Source organism: Chiroxiphia lanceolata, chromosome 4 (genome assembly GCF_009829145.1).
Source record: "Chiroxiphia lanceolata isolate bChiLan1 chromosome 4, bChiLan1.pri, whole genome shotgun sequence".
Taxonomy (NCBI): Eukaryota; Metazoa; Chordata; class Aves; order Passeriformes; family Pipridae; genus Chiroxiphia; species Chiroxiphia lanceolata.
In genome coordinates, this window is record NC_045640.1 from 55,361,730 (window position 1) to 55,386,989 (window position 25,260).

Here is a 25,260-nt window from a genome sequence, read left to right on the forward strand (position 1 = left end):
ATCTACTTATTTCATAGCCCTAGGAAGTTATAGGTTTTTTGTCTATTATGACAGTTCCCTGTGAGACTGACATATATACAGATGAACTTTGACAATAGTTAACAGCAAATGAGCTACAGCTCCCTGTATCAACACAGGGTAATTTCACATTGACAAAATTGCCGACCAGTTAAATAGCATATGTTCTGAACTAGACTGATATAAAATTAATGCTCCAGGACTGTGCAGAAGCTTGATGTACCCCGTGTCCCATTTTGTCATTTAATTTTAGATAATAATTACATACTATATCATTTCTTAATGTAGCCAAATATGAAACAAAGAATATTGATGACCTGTATTTATTTTGCAGATGTTACTATAGCAAAGGAATCTTTCATCCTTGAGCAGCATTACATTTTTTGCATGCAACTTGAAACTTAGCTATTTGGCATAAAAGTATACTGGTGTTTTTAGTGAACATATAAAAGATGCAATAATAGATAGACCTGAATTAATTCTGTTCCAGTTCTGAGCTAGCCATGAGGCATGAGAGAGAAAAGCACAAAAAGGCCCTGAGGTAGATCAGCTAATTAAGATCTAATTAAGGAAACAACCCCACATCCCAAAGGGTGCTAAGAAAAAAATCTTAGGTGCCTGCACACCTGCAGTTTTCATAGAAGGAATGCATGTTTGAATGCCTTCCTGAATGTGGTGACCCTACATGCTTTCTCTGCAGAGCGTTTCAGTTCTCTGTGAGCAAGGAGGTAAAAAATTGCTCTTCCTTTATTTAAAAATACTGAAGACATCCATGTTCCACCAAAAAAGGAATTTTAAAATTCTGCTAATACAGCCTAATAGAATAATAAAATGCATTTTCATGTGTTTGATGTTTTTAATTTCTATATTAGGTATTTAACTTCCTTCAGTCACTGGAAAGTATTCTGTCTATCCTTAAAATGGTAGTAGTCAAGAATTAGTAGCCCATATGCTATAGAAAGGTTTAGCAAATGTAAGAATATTTATTATTTTATGTAAAGACATCCATTATGGATTAAAAAAAAAGGCATTTCATTTTCTACTGAACAATCTTGTGCATGTGAAAAGCAGCTCATGGGAGAAGTACTGACAATTTATCAGGCATGTGCATGGCCCTTCAAGATTTCTGGCATATGCATACAGTGCTGTGCTACTTAATCTGCCTCTGATCAAGACAACTGTCAACACAATCTTTTCAAAGAAACGTCTACTAGCAGTGAATCTAGATAGCCACTTCAGAGGCTGACAAGTCCCTAGAAATGTACAGTCAGTGTTATCAGTGTTTATCCATATGATTAGCATAGCCCTAGGCTAGCTACTCTGTAGAGGGTGTGAAATTGTATTTCTTTAATTTCTGCTCTTGGAGTGACATTATCAGGTAAACAAACTCAAAATCACCAGAAAAAAAAAAAAAAAAAAAAGATTGCTTCTTCTGCTTACCAGCTCCTCACGAAGTTGGGCTATGAGTTCATCTCTCTCCGTCAGCTGCAGCTTCAGTACCGAGCATTCATCTTTTATTCCATCCTACAAAAACATCAAAAGAGATATTATAATAGGCTTAACACTTTTACTTTGCTCTTGACAAGAAAAGGCTGTTTCACACAGTGTGAGATAATTACATTCAAATAATGAAACTCAATTCTCCTTTGTCATGTGTGGTATTTTCAATAACATTTTCTAAGCTGCTTCATAAACAAATTAATGCATCCAAAGACATTATACAGAAATGTGAATAGCTCCCTGCACAGAAGTCCATTTCTTTGTTTTCTGGATTTTTAAGTCTTTTTACTGAAGATCCTATCAGGTCATTCTTTTTCATTTAAGGAACAGCTATGAAATGTTATAATTTTAATCATACAAAACAACATTAGAGAAATATCAGTTTAGAAACATTATTGCAGAGCTCTTGATCTTGGAGAGAAGAAAAAGAAAGCACAACAGACATCCAGAGCAAAAGCAAAGCACGCATACATCTTTTGTCCCACACCAGCCAAAACAGCAGCAGTTCTGGTATTAACTAGGGGAGAAAAGAAAATAGTTACCACTTAGCAGCATAACCATTGACTAGAATTCAATTTGACTTGCATGAAAATGAATCTAATAGCTAAAACTGTAGCAAAACCCAGGTCCATGAGGCAGTATGCAAGCTGTCCACAGGCAATTTAATGGGTTCATGTAAATCTGAACACCTTAACTGAAGAAGAAATATCGATCACGTAGCTTTGTGTTGTTCTGATAAACACCCAAGAGGAGAAACTCAAATTAAATGACTGCACTGTCGAGTAAAGACATAAGAAACTAACCAGCCAATTAGCTAGTCATATAAATGTAACTGAAGATCTCTATATCCTTCTACCATGGAAATATATTTAGTTTGGGAAATTTAATGGTTTGGAGTACCAATATTTTAAAAAACCCACACATAAAAGCCGTACAACAAGAAAACTTATGGAAATCTGCTGGTATTTGCAGAACACTTCATTTAAAAATAAAAAAATTGGACCTCTAGTTATCAGCTAATAACAAGTGTAAGAGTGCAGAAATTAAGACCATGTAGAGTTCAGGGATTCAAAAGGGTATAACAAGCGTGATAAACCTGAACTCTGTCAGTACTGATGTGGTTTTGATTACTTATCCTCCTGCAAAATGAGTTTATATCAATATTTTATCAAGGTTATCGGTCTAACGAGAACATGGATGCTATGAAAACATCAGTCCAAATAATTCAATTTACGCTCCTGTACACACTGTAGCTTTGAGGCCATTTTGCTGAGTTTAATAAATGATATGTACTACATATTACATAGAGTATTACATGTTATAATGTTATTCTCATTATTTTTATGAATGCTGTTCATTATTTTATTATGAAAAAAGGATAAGAATTCTGCTCTCCATTGCAGTAGCCATGTTTATAACAGGCTTGTCCAAGATTTTGGAAATATTTGATAAAAAGAGAAGTCAATTAACATCTCATTCTTAAAGAGAACTCTTAGACACAGCATGACCTGTAAATAAAACTGTGCATCTTCAAACTACTTTCTTTTATTAAATATAATCATAAAGGTTTGTAGTCTAAATTCCAAGTGCACCTAATAAAAATGTAAAAGCAGCTGTTTATCATTTTCTTCACTTATATGCTCTGATACTGAAAAAAAAAAATCACGACTTATCTGCACGTTCACTATGGATCTGCTGCTATTATCGTACACATTTATGGTCAGAATATTCTTCAAATTATCATCCTCTTACTTACTTTCAGTCATCAGCTATGACAGTGATTGCTACGTCTCAATGCTAGTATTTTCCTGTTTAATTCTGTCCATTTGGGAAAATGCTAAACATAATAGCAAATCTGTTTCTCATCAGATCAGGTCACGAGATGACAAATTGTTCTGTGTGCGAAGACAGCTGCAGCAGGTTATGTGTAAGTGCCAAAAAGCATAATAATTTCCATTATTTCCATAATTTACATATATACTTACTTTATACTTCTTCATACTTTGGAACAAATAGGCATATCATGCTTACTATAATCAAAGGGCTATAAACAGAACTAACCAAATATTATGGAAGATAAATGTACTGCTTTTCCTTTGATACTAATAAGAATATGCTTCCAAAATTGTACCACAAAATTAGAATATCATAAAACTCACTTGATAAATGTGCTGAATTTTGGATGCTAAACAGATTGTTTACCAACTTAGGGTACTGCAAAAAATCAGCAATTACTTAGGATGTAGTGTCTTAAGAAAACAATCCTAGAACAAATCAAACTAAGAAATTTAAAACTGAATACTAGGTCGAGAAAGATGCATAAATGATGTAACAGTTGAAGCTTCCTCTAAGTTATACAGCAGATCTATACGGCAAAATTAATCCATTTCTGGATACCTGCCTAGAACATTCAGAGAAAACACAAGCGTATAAGATTTTAATGCCAACAGCATAGGAGTCTAGACTATGTACAGGATTGTGGACATCTTTTACAGTTCACTTTATAATATCTGACAGCTGAAAAGCAACAAGTAGTTTTGTGGATCTTACATGAAAATTGTAGAGTAGCACCATTATCTATCCCCAAACAGAGACACCACTTGTATTAACGCGTATCATATTGATACATCCAGTTTTAATATAAGTAAGAGCATCTTATTATTTGAGATTACACATGAGTAGACTTCTAGATATTACAGACCATGTTTTCAAAAATGAGGTTTTTGTCAGATCGTGAGTAGTTGTATGGGTTATTGTTACTCTTGTTTTAATCAAAGTCTTAACGATACTAGCACAAGGCAGAGAGCCTGAACCTGCATTATTTGGTTCAGGGTGTCAAAATGAAGTCACTGGTCTGGTCCCCTGATGTATGTCCACCATGGCACCTTATGTACGCAGTATGACTTTTTCCCTTTCTGTGCTCACTCTAGCTCTACTTACTGTATCAATTTATATCTGTTGTATCAATTCCTTTCAATCACACCAAGAGAGAAATGATTTGGCTGGCTGCACTTCTTCACATGTGCAAAGCACATTGATTTTGTTTTTTTGGCTCATCTGTTTTTCTGGTGCTGTGCCAGTCCAGTTAGTCTTGGCTGGAGTCCCAACAATGCTCCCAAAGAGCAGCCGCTGACTGCAGGCAATGGTCACACTTAACTCTCCTGCTTCTCACGTCAAGCTGCCCTGCCAGCTGCTGCTTAAGCCCAGTACCAGGGTGAGAGCAAGTCCATGCCTCAGAAGTTCCTGTTAGAAAGCTTAACAGGCAACTCAGAGCAATCTCCCACAGCCATCTTGACCCAGCAAAAGCAGAGCCTCACTGCAAGTTATTTTTCTGGTAGGAACAAAACAGGTCAGTAAAATCCTTAAGCAGGAAACCACGGTCATATCAGAAACAGACATCATATTGTACATCTTCTTTCCACACAGCTTCAGTATTCAAATGATATTTCTAAAGGAACAACTCCATTTCTTGATCAAGAAATCAAATGGAGCTTGGGGAGCAGGGGACCTGATCTTATAATGATAAATAAAGGTGCTTAATCTCCCAAAAAAATCCTTATGCAATATTATAACACGTTCTAAGTTCAGTTGCATGGAACATGTCAATAAATATTTTACTGGACAAATTACGGCAGCTATATCCATTGAAATACTAGAACTCGATACTCTACTACGAAAGTAGCATCAAAAAGACTACGTAGGCTATGTAGGCTTTAACTTCAGACATTTATGAACATAGAGCTAAATAAATAATATTTTCTTCACACTGATTCACGTGTATGTTAACTGGGAAATGCAGATTGGACAAATTAATTTGGGGTTTTTTTTGTTTGTTTTTGTTGTTGTTGTTTTCTTTTTTTTTACTACAGCTGAAATTTGCTCTCTTTCAGAGCAATAATTAAAAGCATTACTTTTAAAGGAATGAAGCTTGACTAATAAACAGCAAAACATAAAACTGAATGATCATACTAGATGAAGGTGAAGATGTGTCTCATCTGCAGAAACCATGAATAGCAGCCAAGAGAGTAACAAGCAATATGAATGTATTTTTCCCAATATAACCACTTCACTCATTCTTCCTTTATGGTCAGAACTCATACACACAGTATGACACCTCTTCTGGTGATATCCCTAAATAAATCACACATTCACTAAGAGAAAACAACCGAGTGAAAGAAATCCCCCCATCCTTCTTTCTCAACCTGCTGCAGAACAATGTAATTGCTCCTATCCTAAGAAAAGACAGGACTACTTCCTAACCATCTCCTCCACACCTTCCATTGTTTTATAAGTCTGTATGCTTCCTGCATAACTACTGTCCACTCTGTTTAAAGCTAAGAAATATCTTCGTCCTTACATAAGACACTCTGTATCTCTGGTCAAAACCTATCAACCACCTTTTCTAGTTGCACTGTATCATTCATTCAAACCAGGTAATCAGGGTTCCATGTAGCACTAAAGCAGCAGATGAGCCATCCATTCACACAATGCACTATGATATTTTGCTTTGGATTAATTTTTAAGTAATTATTCAAAATAAATCTTAAGGGCACAGATTTATAGAAAAAAAAAATCACACATCTGCTATGTTTTGCATAGAAGGGGGAAAAACACAATCAAGCACGCTTTTGCAAACCTAAAGTCAAACGTCAGAAACTTCAGAATAAACAAATTTTTGGAACAATGTCCCTCTACCTAATCTGTCAAGACTGCTGTAAGAACTATCAAGAATAGTGGCTCAACTGTATGTACTTCTTTTTTTAATTTTAATAATTATTAAGGAGGTCTTTCTGAGGAACTATGTCTGAAAGTTCTCGTTCTTCATTTAGAAAAATAGGACTGTTGTTCCCTTGGGTACTCCACTGTGTCTGCTGACATTGAATCTCAACTGCCTTTCATCTTTAAATCATTTAGTATGATGAAGTCTTTCTGCAACATTTCATACCCCATTTTAATTCTGATTACTCTGGACCCTCTAGAAATATAATTCTTCCTTTAATAAATGACTACTTACTCATGTCTTTTGTACTCTACACCTCATCTGCCATTAATCCAAGAGAAGACTTTCCTCTTATATTTTAAAAGCCTTTGATGAAGGGCCTTGTTAAAAGTTTTTTGGAAATTAAGTTAACTACAAAAAACAGATCATCCTTATTCACATGCTGATGACTCTTCCAGCAGACTTCTGAGGTATGATTAAGATCTCAGGAAGCCAGGTCTGCTTTCCCCCCTTTTTTATATTCATTCACGGTCCAAGTAAATCTATTTTCCAGAAGAGTTTCTACTAATTTAATCAACAAGAAAGTCAAATTAAAATAACTTTAAAAAAAAACTCCAACAAACAAAAACCTTTCATCTTATTTCCTTCTATCCTTTTACTAAGAAGGGATAACAGGCAAGAGTTAGCAGTTTGATTGTTTCCCCTATCAGTTTCATACTTCAAATGAGTAGCTAGTGGAAGAGATTTCTTATTCTGTGCTGTTACATTACTACTCCCAGATATCTTAAACTAGCATTTCAAGACTCATCCCTTGGACTAGCTCCCTCATTGTTACTGGTGCATCTATTTATATGAAAACAAACACCTTTTTCTTCTTCTTCTTCCCCACAATAAATCTTATTTGCCAGGAGTGCTTCTTCAACCATCAATTTTCTTTCAGTATTGCAAATTCTCTGGAAGACTTCATTGCACTTATTAACTTGCAGAAAACCTTCTATAATCAGGGTGGGGTTTTGTCTGTTTGCAACCATAATGTTTAGCAATTTAATATTCTATTAACTCTTATTATCATCAGGAAAAAAATAAGCTATTAATTTCTATTTTCTTTCCTAGTACCAACCAAATCAGCAAAACCAAAACCCGTTCACACTCTTACATGCAAACAACCTTATTCATCATGTAACGTATACAGATCTTTCATGTGAATCAGTCTATAACTTTGTACAAATATAATTTCACTCACAACTGAAATGCAGCCACTTTTTCATTGGTATCTCACTTTCTTTCTGCCAAACAGAATGACAAAAAACATTCAGGTCAAAAAAGTAAAGTAAAAATATCTGCCAACAGCAGCATTTTTGTAAAAGTTTCATTACTGCCATATCAGTAAATGTATTTCTTCATATTCGGAGAATAATGTCCTACACAAAATCTCATTTGTCTAAACAGAACAGAATGAGCCCCAATTGGATCCTGGCTGCCCTGGGATGAATAGAAAAATTTCTTCTAGCTCCAAAAAAGCACAGGCCACCGAGCTCAAGTCTCCTCTCAGTCCACTGTAGTCTTCTACTATCAGCTTGAAAATGTGAACATTTCCATTATTTTAGGCTGAATTCAACATTTGAGCTTTAAAATATTCTTTGTCCTGCTTTCTGGAACCACAAGAAAGCTTCAGACAGGAGGAAAGGGGAGCATTAGGAAATAGTGACTTCAGCTCTTCCAGTTGTGAGGAAACAAAACAACATCTTGTACACAATAATCACAAGACAAAATATATATTTTACCATTACTGTTTTACATAAAAATAATTTTAGACTGCTGAAGATGAAGGGAAACAATGAGTAAGTTTTGAGATCTTCCAAGCACATTGGAATTAACAGAAGTAATCTTATTAAATCCTCTCAAGAGAATATGAAGGAAGAGATCCAGCCAGCTCTGTTTGAGGTTATAATGATGAAAATAATGTGTAATTCCAGTCAGGTCTTTAGGATCAAATATACAAATGCTTGCACATATGGATGTTGTGTGCAAATAACAAATACCTTTGCTTTGGCAATTTTTTCAGTACTTTCACACCAATCTATCTCCTTCCAAAAGGCTAACTAGATCCACAGCTCTAACACAGTAAAGAAAGAGACCCTCACATTCAGATAAAACGAGACCCCAGAAGTACCACAGTTTATTTTTATGTCATGAAGGTGTATTGTGGAGAACATGATGTCTTCTCAAACTATATTTAATGGTTCTAATTCGCTACTGCTTAAAGACTTTCAAATATTTAAATAAACACACTGTATAATATTACTGACCCTTAAAAGAAAATAGCAATGAATAGCAAAATGATGCACAGCTGTCATTCATTCTGATATTTCAGAACACCTTGCTACACTTTATGTAAAATTTGCACATATAAAACATGAAGATTTCCTGCCTTTAACATACGTGCTAAACACAGTCAGATTTGTTTCTCTAAATAAAAAATTTTGTATATCCTCTTTTATTTACTGCCACTTAGTACACTAAGCTCTGACACACACTGCTTCTCTACAAGTACTGAAGTTTTATCTCTTCCTATAAGTAGGGAAGAATAGATTCTGAATTACAGAGAACACACTTCACACCAAGTACACATGTATAAAGTCAATTGACTTAACTAGACTATACAGTCAGCGTGACTCCCTCACAAACTGCATACTCATGACTTACTGACCTTAAATGAAAATGCATTTTTCAGTTGAGAATAAACCTTTGTTCAACCAATGGGACATTCTGACGGAAAGTTTTATGCAGCTACATCAATCTTTGAATACCATCAACTTTGTATACATACAGGAAATCTGATTTCTGGACTGACATTATGGTCATTACAAAAGGCAAGACTTGTTTATCTTAAAGAGTTTTTGAGAAAAAAGAAGCAAACAACCAAACAAGAAAGGCTTTGCCAAGTAACTTAGACCAACGTAATTCAGCTATCAAAAGATAATTGTCCTATGACAGCATAACTACAAAGATACTACAAAATTTAAGTCTTCTCAGACAATACAATACCAGCTATAAATACCAACCAGTTTGTCCAGCATAGAAGACAGTACAGTCTAATCAGTACATCACTCACTACCATAACAAACATGCTAATACAGAACTGCTCTCACTGTTTCTAGGTTACCATGTAAAGAGATAAATCAATGCACTAAGCCAAGCAGAAATAAAATTCTTTGCATAAAATAACAGAAATATGAAGGGCTGGGTTTTGTTTGGCTTTTTTATATATATTGAAATCCCTCTACATTTTAAATCAGAATATTTCAAGTATTTTTTATGCAAGACTTGTATAACGATATTGTTCTTTTCCTAAAAATGAACTAAAAATGTATTTAGAAGCACTATAAATTTATCGGTCTTGATAAAACGTTCCTCTGTAAAAACCAGACAAGTAAACACCCTAATAATGCCAAGATACCAAGGGAAACACAATGGCCATGAAGTAAAGACATCTTTTGTTTATTTCTTTGCAACCAAGTAGTAGATTAGCACTTAGACTGAAGCCAGTTGGGGATTTTATAACAATGCATTTCCTCACTTTAAAGTGTTTATTTGATTAAAAAAAGCCCTTGACCGCTTTGAATAAAAATTCATCAGTTCTGAAGAACCTTATAAGGGCAAAATGTTTCTGTACCATTGAGGTGGAAGAATAGTCTGCCCATGACTTCAGTGGCAGAGGGGGAGGTGGATGGAGACACGTGTGCTTCCTCATCACAACAGGGACTTGAACCTGAGTCACCTGCATTTGCTTCAGCTGCTCTGGTCACCCATCACAAAGACTGTTTGAGCTGCCTGCACGTTTTCTCTCCACAGGAAAATGAAACAAAATCTCAATAGTCTGCATAAAATGAACTCCTGATTCAAGTAGAACATCATTCAAGCTTCTTTGTTACAAATGAGAAAACAGCACCAATTTTGTTGCGGACAAGACACCAATGGAAATTTATGGAATATGGCTGCTGCTTCTGCTTTGTAACAGCATATCTGCTTTACCTTCTCTGCATACACTTATGAGCATATGTTCTGCAGAACTTTTTATTAATATTAAAACACATGACACAAACGGAGGAAAACTAAAGAGTAATTTGCCTGGTAATAGCATTCTAATTATGCCTGTAGGATTTGATTTAAAAGCATCCAAATGCTAATAAGAACTAGGTAACTTCATAGGTTAGCTGTGATTAGCTCTTACTAGACTTTATCTTCTACAGACGGGGAAAGTTGCAGGGTTACAATCTAAGAAAAATAAAGGGTTCTTCTAGATGTGTGTTTGCATGAATCACCTCTTTCCACTTTTAAGACTTACTATTTAATTCTTCAATATTTGTCATTACGGAATTGGTAAACTTAACCTTACAACCTCTTCTCTGCTCATTTTGAGCAAACAAAAAAAAATGCCAAGAAACTCAGCCAAAAAAGAGCTTGATGTTATTTTCTTTAGGCAGTTTCCCCAGGGATCCAGTTACTAAAATATTTTTTGTAAGTCATTTTTTACATGATATGTGTGTCACAGAAGCATTAATTATGCTGTCACTTGCAGTGCAACATTACACCTAGTTAAGTTCCAGCATGATTCTTCCTTCACCACAGTTAGAGGGTCTTAGTTGTTTACCCTTTCCCATTTTAATTATTCAAAAGCATATTCAACTTACAGCAATACCTCTGCTGTCTCCTGGCTTTTTTTCAAAAAAGGGAAAATAGATGTATTTCAGTGTCCATTTTTTTCCTGGGTAAGTGTTCTATCCTTACATAGCGCCAGAGAAGCTTAGTCAATAGATGTGGTGAGTAAGACTAGATAGATTAATGAGCTCATTATAATTCATTAAAGAGTGATGTGAGGATGACTGCCCACTTTAATTAGCTTTATTACTGTAGGAAATTGTTTCATATGTCAAACTCATCACCAAGCATGCCTGGAAAACATTAGAGTGGTAATCAGACTTGATACGAGAACCTTTCATTAGCCTGTAAGGCTAAAGACACTTATAATGACAAAGAAAATACTAAAAAGATGGACATGAGAGTGGCTAGTATAAAATAATTTATCATGTCTAATAATTCAGTGATAAACTTCACAATGGTGATTTCAAGTTAAAAATTCGGTGGAACAGCTGTGTTGCTACGGCACACCATGTGCTCTTCCTGTAATCATGAAGTTAACTGACAGTAATAGATTTAGAAGGTTTAATAGGTCAGGTTTGCTCAGATAATAAATCCTAATGCAAATTAACTATGACTCAAATATTTTAAAGAAAATCTTAATTGTTAACTGAATTTTCTTCAGAAATATGCGGGCCTCTTTCCCAGTCATTCTTCAGATTAGCAAACACATTTCCACACATTTTTTGGTAACTGTAATTTGCAGATAAACAACAGGTAAAGAACTTTTGTAGATAACAACAAGTAAAAATACCTAGGTAAAATAGCAGAAGATTTGGAAGGAGAGAAATAGAAAGTTAGCATTAAGAGTTTTGTTCAGTCTGCAAAACTCCCATTGAAGAAAGGATTACATTCTAGGATCCACTTTTTTAATGACTAAAGGTCTGCAACATATTTACACTCAATGTCTCCTAAACATTAATCAAATGGTTTAAGGTCTAATCTCTGTAACCTCAATAATTTATTCCAATCATGACTACTTTATCATTCTAATTACACTCTCTTTCACTCTAAGCAACAGTAAACCTTTCTAAGCCCTACCTTCCTGATTAGTTGTATTTTGAATAAATTGCTTAGTATTATCAAGTTATATAACTAATCAAGAGTTTGGTACTTGTGTTAATACAAATGTTAAGGAAATACTTATAAATGCCTCTGTTCTATTCATGAACAGAACAAGTGATGAAACTATAGTATAAATTAATACATTTTAAGATCATGGATGATCAAATTTTCAACAGCATATCATAATGAAGTAAGGAAAATTAAGGCTGAGCATATGTTTAGTGATAAGAATTATTTCTATTTTAAGATAATTTTCAGGTGGTTTCAGAGCAGCATAATGGAAGAATCCCCCCCCATACGTGAGGTAATTACACAATGTACAATAAAACCGCTTTTCAGCTCTCAAACATACCATCATATTTTCATGCCTTACATTCTTCAGCCACTCCAAACACCCACTACCTCAAAGCAATTCTTTCTCCTCACATTTTCACAAACAACTTGCTAGTAACTCTTGAATTTTCTAGTGCAAAGGAGTAGGTTTCTTTATGACTACACAACAGAACAACAGTCCATTGTTATTCTGTGTCACGTACAAAAGTAGGTGTCTCTCAGTCCTTTGCACAAGCTTTGCAACATTTCCCCCCCAGCAAATGGCTCCACCAGTTATTATTTGAGTATGATATTGTTAAGACTGACAGGGCAGCAGCATCTGACTCTTCAGATATTTTCACATTCCTGTTGAAAATACAGTACATGTAAGTATCAGAAACGGAGGATTAACAAAAACAAATAAAGAAAGCCAACACACAGGTTTCTGGGATGCCTTCTTTACAGTTCTGTGTGCTATTATCCTAAAGGCAGTTGTTGCTATTGCACTGTGGCTTACAGAACTAATAAAATAAGTCTTACAAAAGTCTTCTGACAGGTCATTTTTTGCATCTCAGAGAAAAGGAAGCTGAACAAAAAGCGCAGTGAAAATAACTCAGAAAAACCCTAACATTTTTTATTTTTCATTTGTTGCCATGACTATAACTCAATTATCTTTTGCTTGTTACTGCTCTCAGACCCCTTAATCCTCTTTACCCCGTATTACACCTGCATCAGGCATAATTAAGGTTGGTATAGTTTTCCCAAGCCATGCTGGTTCTGAGCCCAGGACTTTATATTCCCTGAAGATTTCTAGATACTTGAGAGGGGGAAGGATGAACCCAAGACTGAAAATAGGATTCCTGGGTCTACTACCAATAATTGAAATAGGTGGAGGGATTTTTGCAGGTCTTATTTTAGGAGTGATTAATACTGATTTCCCAGTCAGTTAGTATTTGTAAGCTTCTCCCTCTTGTGCATTATCTTTTCAAGGGCCAACAGTATCCTTAGCAACTGAATGTCTAGTCCAACATGTGAAATGGGAAATATTTTTTATTTTAATAGTTCAATGTAAGGAGGAACATTTTCTGCAGTTTAAGCTGTGAAACAGTGAAAATAGAAGCAAAACAAACACACCACGCCAAGCTACCCCCTTCCATATCAAGGTAGGAGGATTTGAGCAAGACTTTGGCATAGTCATCCGACAACTGTACACAGTGGATTTACGGGAGCTACTGAAAACTCAGTAATTTCAGCAATGCCAGATATGACAAGTTAATTTGTTCAAGTAAAGTTTGTTCAACATCACCCTTGTTTATGTATGTAGGCTAAAGCTAGGTATAAGTTTAGTTAATCCACACAGACTGATCACTCTGCACATTTTGAAGACTGCCTAATTACTGTCACCTCACCTTTTTCTCACTTGCATCACTTATTATTTGCAGTTTTCTGGGAGCTGTGGAGTGAAACTGCGATTAAAATCAAATCTCAAGCAAGGCAGTAACATAAAAAGAGACCTGCTTTGAGTTGATCCTCTCCGAACTTGAAGTACAATAGCCCTTGCTAATACAAAATTAATGTAAAGGCTGGGGTTTGTCCATTTATTTGAAAGGACACTCAATATACTAAAAGTTCTGTTCAAAACAGTTCTCTGAGACATTACAGGACTGATTTGTGTACTTTCCATTTTATTATTACAAGGTTACACAACCAAACCATTTGTAGAGCTAATACATAAAGTTCTTATGACAAACCTGTTTAGATGTTTTGTAAATTACTATGTTGTATACAATAAAGACATAGAAGGAAAATAATCTGAATTTATGTGTGAAGAAAATACTTTGAAAATCCCTGTTGAACTGGTCACTGAATCAGTAAATTATGGTAGTATTGTTCCCTGACACCACTGAATATTCTATTTATGTCAGTTTAGCTGTGGAAAAAATACAGCTACACTTCTAATAAGCACTTTCAGTACAACAAAAGGCCACATACACAAGAACCATGGGTTTGGTTTAAAAACTAACACCAATAGGACTCTCCAGATATCCAGAACTATATCTGCATATACAGAAGCACAAGAGCCACACTTTTAAAAAAACCAAACAAAACAAGTCCCCAAAAAACAAACTTAAAATTTCAGTTCCTTCACTTTTTGGGTTCCTGACACAGAAAATCAACAGGGCTCTGATTTTGAGAAAACACTCAAAAATCTTAAGTACCATGTGAATAAGGAAAAATCCTGAAAATAATGGCGACTTTCACTATGTTTGGACGAATCACATTAATCAAAACTATCATTTTTTTAAGAATAAGTATTTAAAGAAGCAAAGCCCAACTGACTTAAATTATAAATTAATGTAAAAAATTAATTTCCTTTTTTTTTCTAGTTATATTCAGCTTAAATAACCTATCACAATTTTTTTTTAAATATGGTAACACAGTTCTTTACTATGTTATTAGGCCTTTATTGATTGCAGTCTATTTAATTGTATTTTCTCAAGGATGTCTTTTTGAAATCCACCTGAAAAACTGTGTCATCAATCATATTATTCTTCTCTCATGAAAAATAAACCTAAATTTTTCACCAGTATAACCTGTTTATGACAAATGACTCATCAAATAACATCACTCGTGTATCAATCTATATGTCAAATTCAGTCTTTGGGACTCCTACTTCAAAGATGTACAAGATCTCAGTCATTCACCTTTATTAATTTTTTAAAGAGTACTTATTGTCCTATAGTTCATACTCCTCCTGCACACATTTTTTAAAAAGTTTGAACTCAACCATCAGCCCCATCCATGAAAAATAATAATGAGGTAGAGACTAAACTAATGGAACTAATTAAAAACAATCAGCAAAATAAGGCTGGAATATTAAAGATCACATATTTACATGGCTAAAAATAAAAAAGGAGATTATGCCCATTAACCTGGACCCTGATTTTTCTAATACATATATGTTTAATAACTGTTAACATGAAGTACACTCCCTCTCATTTAGCTAATTGTGTGTTATCATGTTTCAAAGTTTCTTGTCTTCTTGCTCAATTCAAATTACACAGAACAATTACCTTATATTACAAAGTCAGAGGTGGAAGAGGGTTATTTCCTTCTCAGTTAAATTTCTTGATGGGAGACTAAGTGAAAATCAGAACGAAAGAAGCTGATGGCTCTTGGGGCTAACCTAGCTGATGAACACGGAGTACTGGTAAACTCTCACTGAGAGTCTATCAGCTACTGTCAGTGCTTTGAACACTTGTCAAAAATCCTCAGTCTGACAGAAAAGCAAATAGAATTTAGACTCAATTATTATTTCTCAGCTGTTGCTATATTTATGCATCGTTTGTATTAAACTTTGTCCTATAAAAGTCAAATGCTAGCCCTGGAAATATAAAATGGCTGACTTTGCAGTAAAAAGAGCAGAAGTTTTAGCTAAAATTAGTAGAGAACAATCATTCAAGTGTGAAGCTTGCTGTGGTAATATGCATGGTTTCATCTGACTCCCCTCAACCCCACTCCAGAATTTAGATGTGTGAAAATCCTATGACAACAGTTACAGAGTGACTTAGAAAATGACATAGAGTCCTGGAGACTGTCCTTCAGCACCTTTCACACTGTGGATGAGTAGTTTAATTAAGGCTCTAAACTAGGGAAAGAGATTACTTCCATGATTAAACAATTGTCCCAATGAGGTCCTGATCTTTAAAAGGTATATTGAACACTATCTCATGGGTTAAATCTCTGAAGCAAATATTAGAATTTACTTTAATTGTTGATTGAACAACTCATTTTTACAGAAAGTTTTCACCACATTAAAAGGTATCTCCAAAAGAATATCTGCTTTATGGTATACAGAGACACTGCTTTTGTTCGTCTGTCTGCCATATATAAAAAAAGAACTCATGCAAAAGGTCATGAAAACATTAACACCACATCTGTAATCTATAACAAAGAAGACAGTTACATCCAGTATGGGATATGCTCACACCTTGAACCAAGCTGCAAAATGTTAGAAAACTTACTGTTATTTTAATAAGCTTAAATAAAACAGAACCAAGCAAAGGTCATGAATTTAACCTTTTTTGCTGCTGTCAGTGAAAAATTGAGAATTTTTAAAGTTAAACAAGTTTGCCTGTACATTTAACAGATACAGATGTAGTATGCAGACATAATACCACTAAAGCTGCAGCATACCCTTCCTTCCATGTACACAGAAGCAGATCGTGTCCAGGTGAACACCGCTGCAGGCATTATCACTAACAAAAAAACCCAATTACTTCTGCACAAAATTCACCCTCTGCCCCTTCATCAAAAGGCTATATATTGCCACAATATTCATGGAATTAGATCATCATCCTCTGTATATCCCCACACTTGTATGAAGACAGATGATTTGCCCTACGTATTTTCTAAACAAGTAATAGGTTAGGCACACACTACCAGGTGTTATGAAGATTAACGGGACTATGTAAACTAGTAAGCCTGTGTTCACCTACAGGACTGAACAGTAATTTTTTATATCCTGCAGAGGGATGAGTTTAGACTTCAGAAAACCAGAAAAAACAGACTAATTTTACAGAACTATCAAATAGAATGAAAACACCAGAGTAGACTTTCTTCATTAAAACAGAAGCGTAGTTTGTTTGGTTTTTTTTTATTCAATAGAAAGAAGTAGTTTTTGGGAGAAACACAACAGCTTATGGTATCATCAAGATCAATGCGGGCAACTCCTATTTTGCTCTCTACAAGAGTAATGTGTGGTTTTGCCAGGTATCTTATTGCCCAACTAGTTTATAATTATTTTACTCCGTAAAGTCAAATTATTATTTACTCTTTAGTGCTATTGTCAGCTTTCAACTAAACCTCACAACAATTAAAATCCTTCTGCACTGACACAAATCAGCTATTTTAAAAAGCTTTAGGAGTGCTATTAGCCTTTATAATGCAGTCCATTAAAAGCAAAGTAGTATATGTGTATTAAGTAGGAATGAGATCAAAAGGCATTAAACTAGTCACCAGAAGTAAGTAAAATTCTAATCTATTAGCAAAAGAACCATTTGCTGATCATTTGCTGCACAAGATGTTTGCTGGCCCAATCACCTTTCTCAATGCTAAATTCAATATATATGAGATAGGTATAACACAACTGAACAGGAAAATTTATATACACCAGCTTATTTCTAGAGAATGCAACCTGTTATAGAAACAGTAGAAATTTATGCATTTGAATACCAATATGAAAGTAGACAATCCTGTCCAGTGGCTGTAACTGAAATTCCACAATTCCTGAAAAGGTAAAAAAAAAAAAAAAAAGGCAAAAAAAAAGCATCTATGCAGCTATTGGATGTAGGTGATGCATTAAGTGAGGATTGCCCTTTTAACTTACTCTTATTCATTTATTTCATATACTGACTCCTATATATCCTAACTGAATTTATGCTATTCTACACAAGTAGAATACAATTAGATGCAGCAATCAGTATTATATTGCTCTGGACAACACATTTGCTTATTTGGTCTTGGGTATCTCCCTCAGGGGTGCTGTGCTGTTCCCTCATGGAGGAGTGCAGGAGGTCAATGCTGTACACCAGGATAGATGCTTCTATGCCCCAAATCTTTAATCAGCTCCATGAGCAGCTGCTAAAGGCTACCTACACATAAGCTCAGGCCCAGTTCCAACAGTTTCTTATCCAAGGCCTCCCAGAGAGCCTGATAAAACCTGCTGGTTGAAACTGGGATGAGAAAGGATTAATCTTATTTTGCAAGTGATGCTTTTCCCCCTGCTTAGCAGACCCAACTCACCAAGAAGCCTAATTAAGTGCCCAGGTTTGTGGGCACACAAACGTCCAGCCCTATGAGGGAAGGAGGAGCTGTGAAAGAAGGGTAAATGAGTAATGTAATAAAAGAATCGATTAAGTAAGACAGAAAAGAAGATTAGATGAAAGAATAAATAAGAAAAATCATGAAAGAAAAATTAAGCTAGAAGGAGTCAGTAAAAACAGCGGAAGAAACGTTTACAGCTTTTGATAAAAAATATGATTAGAATGAAAGATAAACAGAATAAATGCCCCAGAAAATCTGAAATGTTTCCTTCTGCTACAATTTACAATAATCAAAAACAAAACAGATTCAGTAATGTAAATAGTGTCATATCATGTATAAACAGAATCTAATTCTCTTGTACAAGAACCTAAAATGAATGTTTTATCCAATGTCTGAACTTTTGATGTGTAAGAAAGTAATTTGCTGAAAGACTTGGTGCAGTATTCATCTTTCGTTCTTGCCTTGGAAAGGCATGCAATCCTGCAGAAGTCATATAGAAGAAATAATGGCTTAAGAAGGAAGTCAGGGCTGTATGAAGAAATGCCCATAGCTGAAAAATTCTAAGTATTCAATAATTTTTAGAGGCAGCCCATTGGAAAAACTGCTGTTCCAGCAGAAAAAGAGACTCAAATCAATGAAAAGACAGCAAAGGATAGAGAGAAGATTTTGATCTTACAGACTATAGGAGATAAGATTTTAAAGAGTCAGGAAAAAAACCTCGAAGATTGACTGGACCTTGGGTAGACAGTGCACCTACACAGGAACATAAGCTAAGGATCATTTCCCATCAGGGGAAGCTGAACATTACAGATAGAAAATAAAAGGCCAGAGCAATTGATGTGGCATGAGCAGGTAAGGAGGCCATACCTCTGGAAGCTGCATGAAAAGTGTAGGGCTTGATGGAATGGCAAATACGCCTAATATTTTTCAGGTTGTTTTTTTTTCCTGTACCCCAGGCAATGCTGTGATCACTATATATTATTTTAGTATAATTTTCAGTCTCTGGATTCAGATAAAAGACAGCCCACACGTACCTGGCAGAGCACTTGATCTATGCCTATTCAATTCAATCTATGTCTTAAAATAGCCAGGCACTGTGCTCATCCTCCTAAGACAGAAAGGATGGATCACCAACTCATACAAGCTTCACTAGGTAAGATTTCATAAATGTTTTATAACTTTATATAGTATCTATTTCAGTATCAACAGAATGGTAATCATAATGAATGTGATTTAATGGAGGAATGTGTATATCAGTAGACATAATTGACAGAAAATCATAAAAATTTATGCTAAGCTTCATATAATAATCAAAATTAAATACCAGATGGTATTATTTTTGCACTAACAGAAACATTCTCTCTGCTTTATGTCACTATAATAACCTTTGTGATAGAAAATAAATTAAAAAATTGATTACGCCCTCCCCCTCCTTTAATGCAGGGAAAACTATTATAAGAAGGCATCTGGCTTATTTTTAAACACAGAATGGACAAAGAGCCACCTAACTTATCAGAAGATAGTACTGAGATGCACAGCCTAAGAACCAAGAAAGAAACCACACCTCATTTTATTCCCTTCTCAAGTTTTCCACTGCTCAAAGCCAGGATAGTATGGCTTATTCTCACCATTGTACTTGGCTCTCATCATATTAGAAGGTAAAAGTCATTGTTTATCGTCTCTCATCTAACAAAACTATTCAAGCAGTTAAACTTCAAGGCTTTCCATCCTCAGAGTTCTGATTATTCAACAACACTTCAGACATTTTTAAAAGCATAGTACAAAAAAAGAAAAAATGACAGACTGCATTTTAACTGTAAAAATTTGTTGATTAAAGAGGTCTTCTAACTGAATCAATCAATAACTTAAGTCTGTAATTTGCTGAAGGGAAAGTGTAAGAGGACAAGAAGAGCACTTAGCAAAATTGGTTAATTTACACACAGAGGACAAAACACTTCCAGCTGCAACCAAATGCAAAATGTTTCTTCTTGTGTTGTTTGTGGGGTGGCATTCAGGCTGCTGGCAAGGATGGCGAGACTAATCTCACGGCATTTATGGGCTAGAAGAGGTCCCACTTAGCCTGCTGAACTCAAATTACATCTATCACAGCTGAGAATCATGACTACAAAGCTCAGCAAGAGCTTGTTGCAGGGACAAGAGAGCCACAACAGGGAATACTGCAGTCCAGAGCACACTCTACAGGGAGGGCAATCAAAGGGTGCATAGGCATGAAAAATGTACAGCAACTAAAAACAGGGAGTGGTGGTGGTGGTGGGGGAAGACATTACTCCAAGGAGTGACTACGTGCCTGGGTACTTAGGGTTTCCAGAGCTCAAAGCCCACAGTGCAGGCTGATACAAATGCTTATTTCCCCTCACACTAAAAATGTGGTGAATTTTATTGTAATTAAAAGGCTAAGAGGCTTCCAAACATACGGAATTTGAGTCCAGAAAGACAGGACAAGGAAGTTTGATGGTTTCAGTATGTATCTAATAGTTAAGGTAGGGCTTTTACCTCAAAGCGCACTGTCTCAGGAAGGCACCCCTTGTCAGAATGTGAGGAGGATTTATGGATTGATTCACACTGATGGTGGAATGGCTTTCCGTAAACTTCTAAGAAAGAACACTATCCAAATCAGATTAAGTGCAGTACCATTTCACAGTGAGGGATGGTCTGGATTACATCCTGCTACAGTCAGACATAAAATATGTCAACTAGTTTCTAAAATGTACTAGTTTATGATCAGGCGTAAAACTCAGATCTTTCATTTTTGGAGCTACAGCTAAAGTGTTTTTAAAAGTACATATAAAAAACACTTTATAACTCGACTGCTCGATAAAACATTTTAAAATATATAATTTCAATATATAATTTCAACTTCTCAAAAAGCAGTAATGCTGTGTAGCCTTAGCTAATAAAGCTGTAATAAACACAAGATCAAACTGGGAAAATGCCAGTATGCATATACAACAAATACAACAGGAATTCATCTCTCATGACAGCATTTTGAAAAGTTTTAGTAAAAATCAGAAATTTATTTAGTCAAAGTTATCTGATTCTAATCAGGAAACTAATAAAAAGAAATTATGCTCATTTAGACTGTTAATCCAAGCACTTCCTGAACGTAATTTTTGGTTTTGGAAACCTTTAGAAATTTATGATGATTTGACAGACTTTCATCAGTACAACTATGTTCTCAAGGTGTAGAACACATATTATGCCTTACTCAAAAAATATCATATCCTAAAGGCCTATTAATTGTGTAACTTTCTACCAAACAAAAAACCAACATGTATCTTTTCTGAAATACTAGGTTGCAGCTGTATCCCTATCAGAAAGGTTAAACAGATTTATCTTTCAAGTGCAAATGGGATAGTCTTGAGATTCATCAAACATTCCTCTTGGGATCACAGGTCCGTGCTTTCTTTCAGCAGACATTCATTACTGTACACTCACTTGGCAGAGGCACAATATCCAAACTGTCTCATTGCCATGTGATGGCTATTCATCCTGAGCATCAAGTTTGTTGAAATGATTTCCCTACATATCTGAGGGCATGACACCACTTTCACTCTTGTATTTTTAAGCTGTTTGTACAACAGCACTCCTACATAAAGATACTGGCAGCAAAGGTAGCAGATTATTGCATTTTATTCTGAGTGTGACATGGCCATATAATAAAGGGATGATAGATAAATCCTAGGGGTTTTTTAAAGGAAATAATTACTATTACAAACAATTCACAACCAGAATATTGTTATATTATGAATATGCAAAATACTTTTAGTTGAACTGTTGAGTGCTGATGAATTCTGCTTTTATGTATCGAGTTCCAAAAGTTGGAACCATTCCTTAAGAAAACATTGCTGTTCAGTATGGCTGCTTTCTTTGTGAAGAGCACTTCAATACCTCAAACACTTTCAATAACTCTTGGGTTTTATTTCCCCAGCACTGAAAATGCCAGAGGTGTGCATTAATAAACCCAAACACGTGTATAAAGAAAGACACATATTTATATTAGACCTACTTTTAATATCATAAAAGGAAGTTGTTGCAGTTCAAGTTATATTTTTCAAAACATTTATCAATTCAAGGGGCCCAGTATGGCAAAGTGTCTTCAAAGACTACCCACAGAAATCTTATGTTTTAAGCAAGACATCAGAAGAATAGAAATAACTTCTCATGAAGATTGAAAGATACATTTGGGAGAACTACTGTAAAATCAATATATTGACAGGGGCATCCAGGTTATATGGGCATTTCTAGCAGCACCTTAAATTTGTTACTTAAAAGTTGAGACTGATTTACAGATTGTGGTAGCTTTACAAAACAGGAAAATTATATGTACAACAGTGACTATGGACTTGAACAAGTTTTCCAAACAGAAGGGAGACCTTTATGACATTATTTCTTAAGAAATATATTTAATGCATTAAAATAAGTAGGTACCTTGTATATTGCTTTGAATGTATGTTTGGGTGTGCATTTTACAAACTGTACAATTCACAAGTTCTTTTTTCAGAAAACTTTATTTCTCCACATGCTGTGTAAATGACGCGGCTACTTCTGGTATGAAAGACTTCACTTATATAAATACCTACCATAGGTACAGTAAACCTTCCTCTATTTTAATTATCATCAAATGACATCACACAGTGAATGCTTTTAACTGATATTAAGCACTTTTGCATATTCAAATGAATCAGGTCTTTGACAATGTTTTCGCAGACCAGCCCCGAAAGAAAAACTCATAAGCTACCTGAAATGTAAGAAACTCTTGGCAGTTTAAAGACCTTAGCTGGTTGCTCTATTTGTAATTTGCAAACATTAATCTTCTGTACAAAGCTGTGTGATGTACAGAGCAGGCACTACCTGCTCTGAAGAGCAGCATTTTCTTTTTGGTACAGAAGATGTTTACCATTGCCTTTTAAGCAATCTTTAATTTTAGGTAACAACAACTCTTAAGAAACTTGACTTGAGGAAACTACTGGGTATTTGAGTACAAAATACCTTTCCTTTTCATGTCTTATGCTAAGTAGGGAAAACTAAGGAGCTTACACCACTAGGCACTTCTGAAAACTTCAGCTAAAACCAGCCACTTTTGAGTAACAACATAGCTACATCTCTGGAAGTGCTACATTTAAGAAAGAATGTCCTTCCTGAAATCAAGTAATTTATGTTTAGGCTTTTTTCAATTTAACAGACACCTAGAAATGGACAGGAGGAGGAACCAAACAGTAAGAAAACCAACTATTTCTTTTACTTCTGACAACCTTGAAACTTCAGCTACAGCTATATTATCCTGATTTATCTTAGCATTGAACTGCACACCTGACTCTAAGGATCCAATTAATCTTCAGCTTCTCTGCCCCTTTCTCCCCAGTGGAAAACCCAATCAATCAAGGAAAAGTACTTTTCCAGGTTAGAAAAAAATTTGTGATTTTCATTTGATCAGGCAGAACTATTTTTTTCTTAGACGTTGCTGGTAAACCCTTTCTTGCACAGGCGAAGTTTCGCAAATCAAATACCATGTTTTCCCAAGAGCAAGAGAAAACAAATGTTTCTGAAGAAGCTTACTGCAAAAGCTCCTGGAAAGGGACACTGAATTCATCTGGATTTCTGAATAGTCAAATAAGACAGTTTAAGAAAGATCTTTATGTTCTTAGTATGGAAAAAAGTATTTCAAGTAATTTGAGTGAGAATGGACAAAAAGCTGACAGTACTTGGCATCACTCTATGTTGGAAAGATTTAATAGATGATGGATGATGTGACTATAAGAGAAAGATAGAATTCCTCTTCCCTTTGCATCACCACACAGAACTGAAAAAGACAGGCGTGGGTATGCAGTTGACTTAACAAGGAAAAGCATAGCAGCTGGCTTTGCAGCTAGCTGAAACCCTCACTTCAAGTAATCTCTTTCCTTTAAACCTTAATTGCTGTGAACAGGGTTGGCCACTTTCTGTTCTGGATCCAATCTCTTTATTCAGGTGGATTTTGAACAACTTATAATTTCCCAAAATAGTCAGCAGGTGGCATACTCCAAATAATGGAGGAACTAATGGCAACTACAAGACTCATCAATCAGAGAACCTGCAGCTTAGGTCACAGGAACCTTGCTCAATCCTCTGCCCACGAGTAAATCTTCACGCTAGCACAGATTCCAGCTGGAATTATCTTCCTACATAGCCAAGGCCTTTTCAACAGAAATTACCAGAGCAAAACTGCTTCCACAGCACCACTGTGAGGGACGCTGTCCTTCAACCCATCCAGCTGTCTCTACTATCCCCCTTCTCCGACTCTAGTCTTAGCTGTTTGCAGGGGGCCCCCAGCTCTGACCAGCATCTTCCAGTCCCTATACAACAGTTTAGACAGATGAGAATTTTGCAGCAGAAAGCCAGCTGCTTTTCAGTATAACCTTTGTATCAGAAAACTAACCTTTTTCCTGTGAGTCCATCACATGTCAGCCAAATCAGCCTTATGGAACTGCTATGCCATGCCACTTCCATACAGGTTGGCCAACGAGCTAGAGAAGCATCAAGCCTTCTCTTCCTGTTTGCACTTGTGGGCAAGATATGGCTCATCAGCCATGTGGTGGCTATCTCTGATTTAGGCATCTTCTACTACTCTTTGCCATGTGGCTTTCCTGCTAGTTATTACTTTGCTGCTGTTCTCAAAAAGTGTTTGTATCTTATGAGGTGCATGATCACATCAAACCTGTAATCTTTCTATTATGACACATTTAAGGTCTTTTTTTCCCCACCGTGTTAATTGCTTTACTAAAATTTAATTTTGACTAACTGAAACATTGCTGTCATGCTCTAATAGCTACAAAAATTTGATGGACATATTTAGGAGCAAGAAATTACTGTTATAACAAAATTTGTATGCGAATCTGTCTTTACAGGCAGTGAAGACAGTCTAGTGAAGTTGTACTCATTTTTCATATAGAAATTTTATCTTCCTTTCCCTTCTGAGTGAAACATCATCTCTGAGCTTATTTTCTACTGAAACAAATAGGACCAAGTTTTATGGGTGTGAGTTGTTTGTTGTTTGTTTTTTTTTTAATGAGGTAATTGGAAAGATGAAACTGTATGTCATCATTATCATTACATGACAT

At 35.4% G+C, this 25,260-nt stretch overlaps 1 protein-coding gene across 1 annotated transcript in view; it reads right to left on the reverse strand.

Annotated features, from left to right (window-relative positions):
* CCSER1 (coiled-coil serine rich protein 1) overlaps nt 1-25,260 on the reverse strand; it is a 641,015-nt gene that overhangs the window by 283,914 nt on the left and 331,841 nt on the right. Inside the window, exon 8 of the mRNA XM_032686628.1 lies at nt 1,459-1,542. Within this exon, the coding sequence (XP_032542519.1) occupies nt 1,459-1,542 (84 nt within the window). The remainder of the gene's footprint in view (nt 1-1,458; nt 1,543-25,260) is intronic.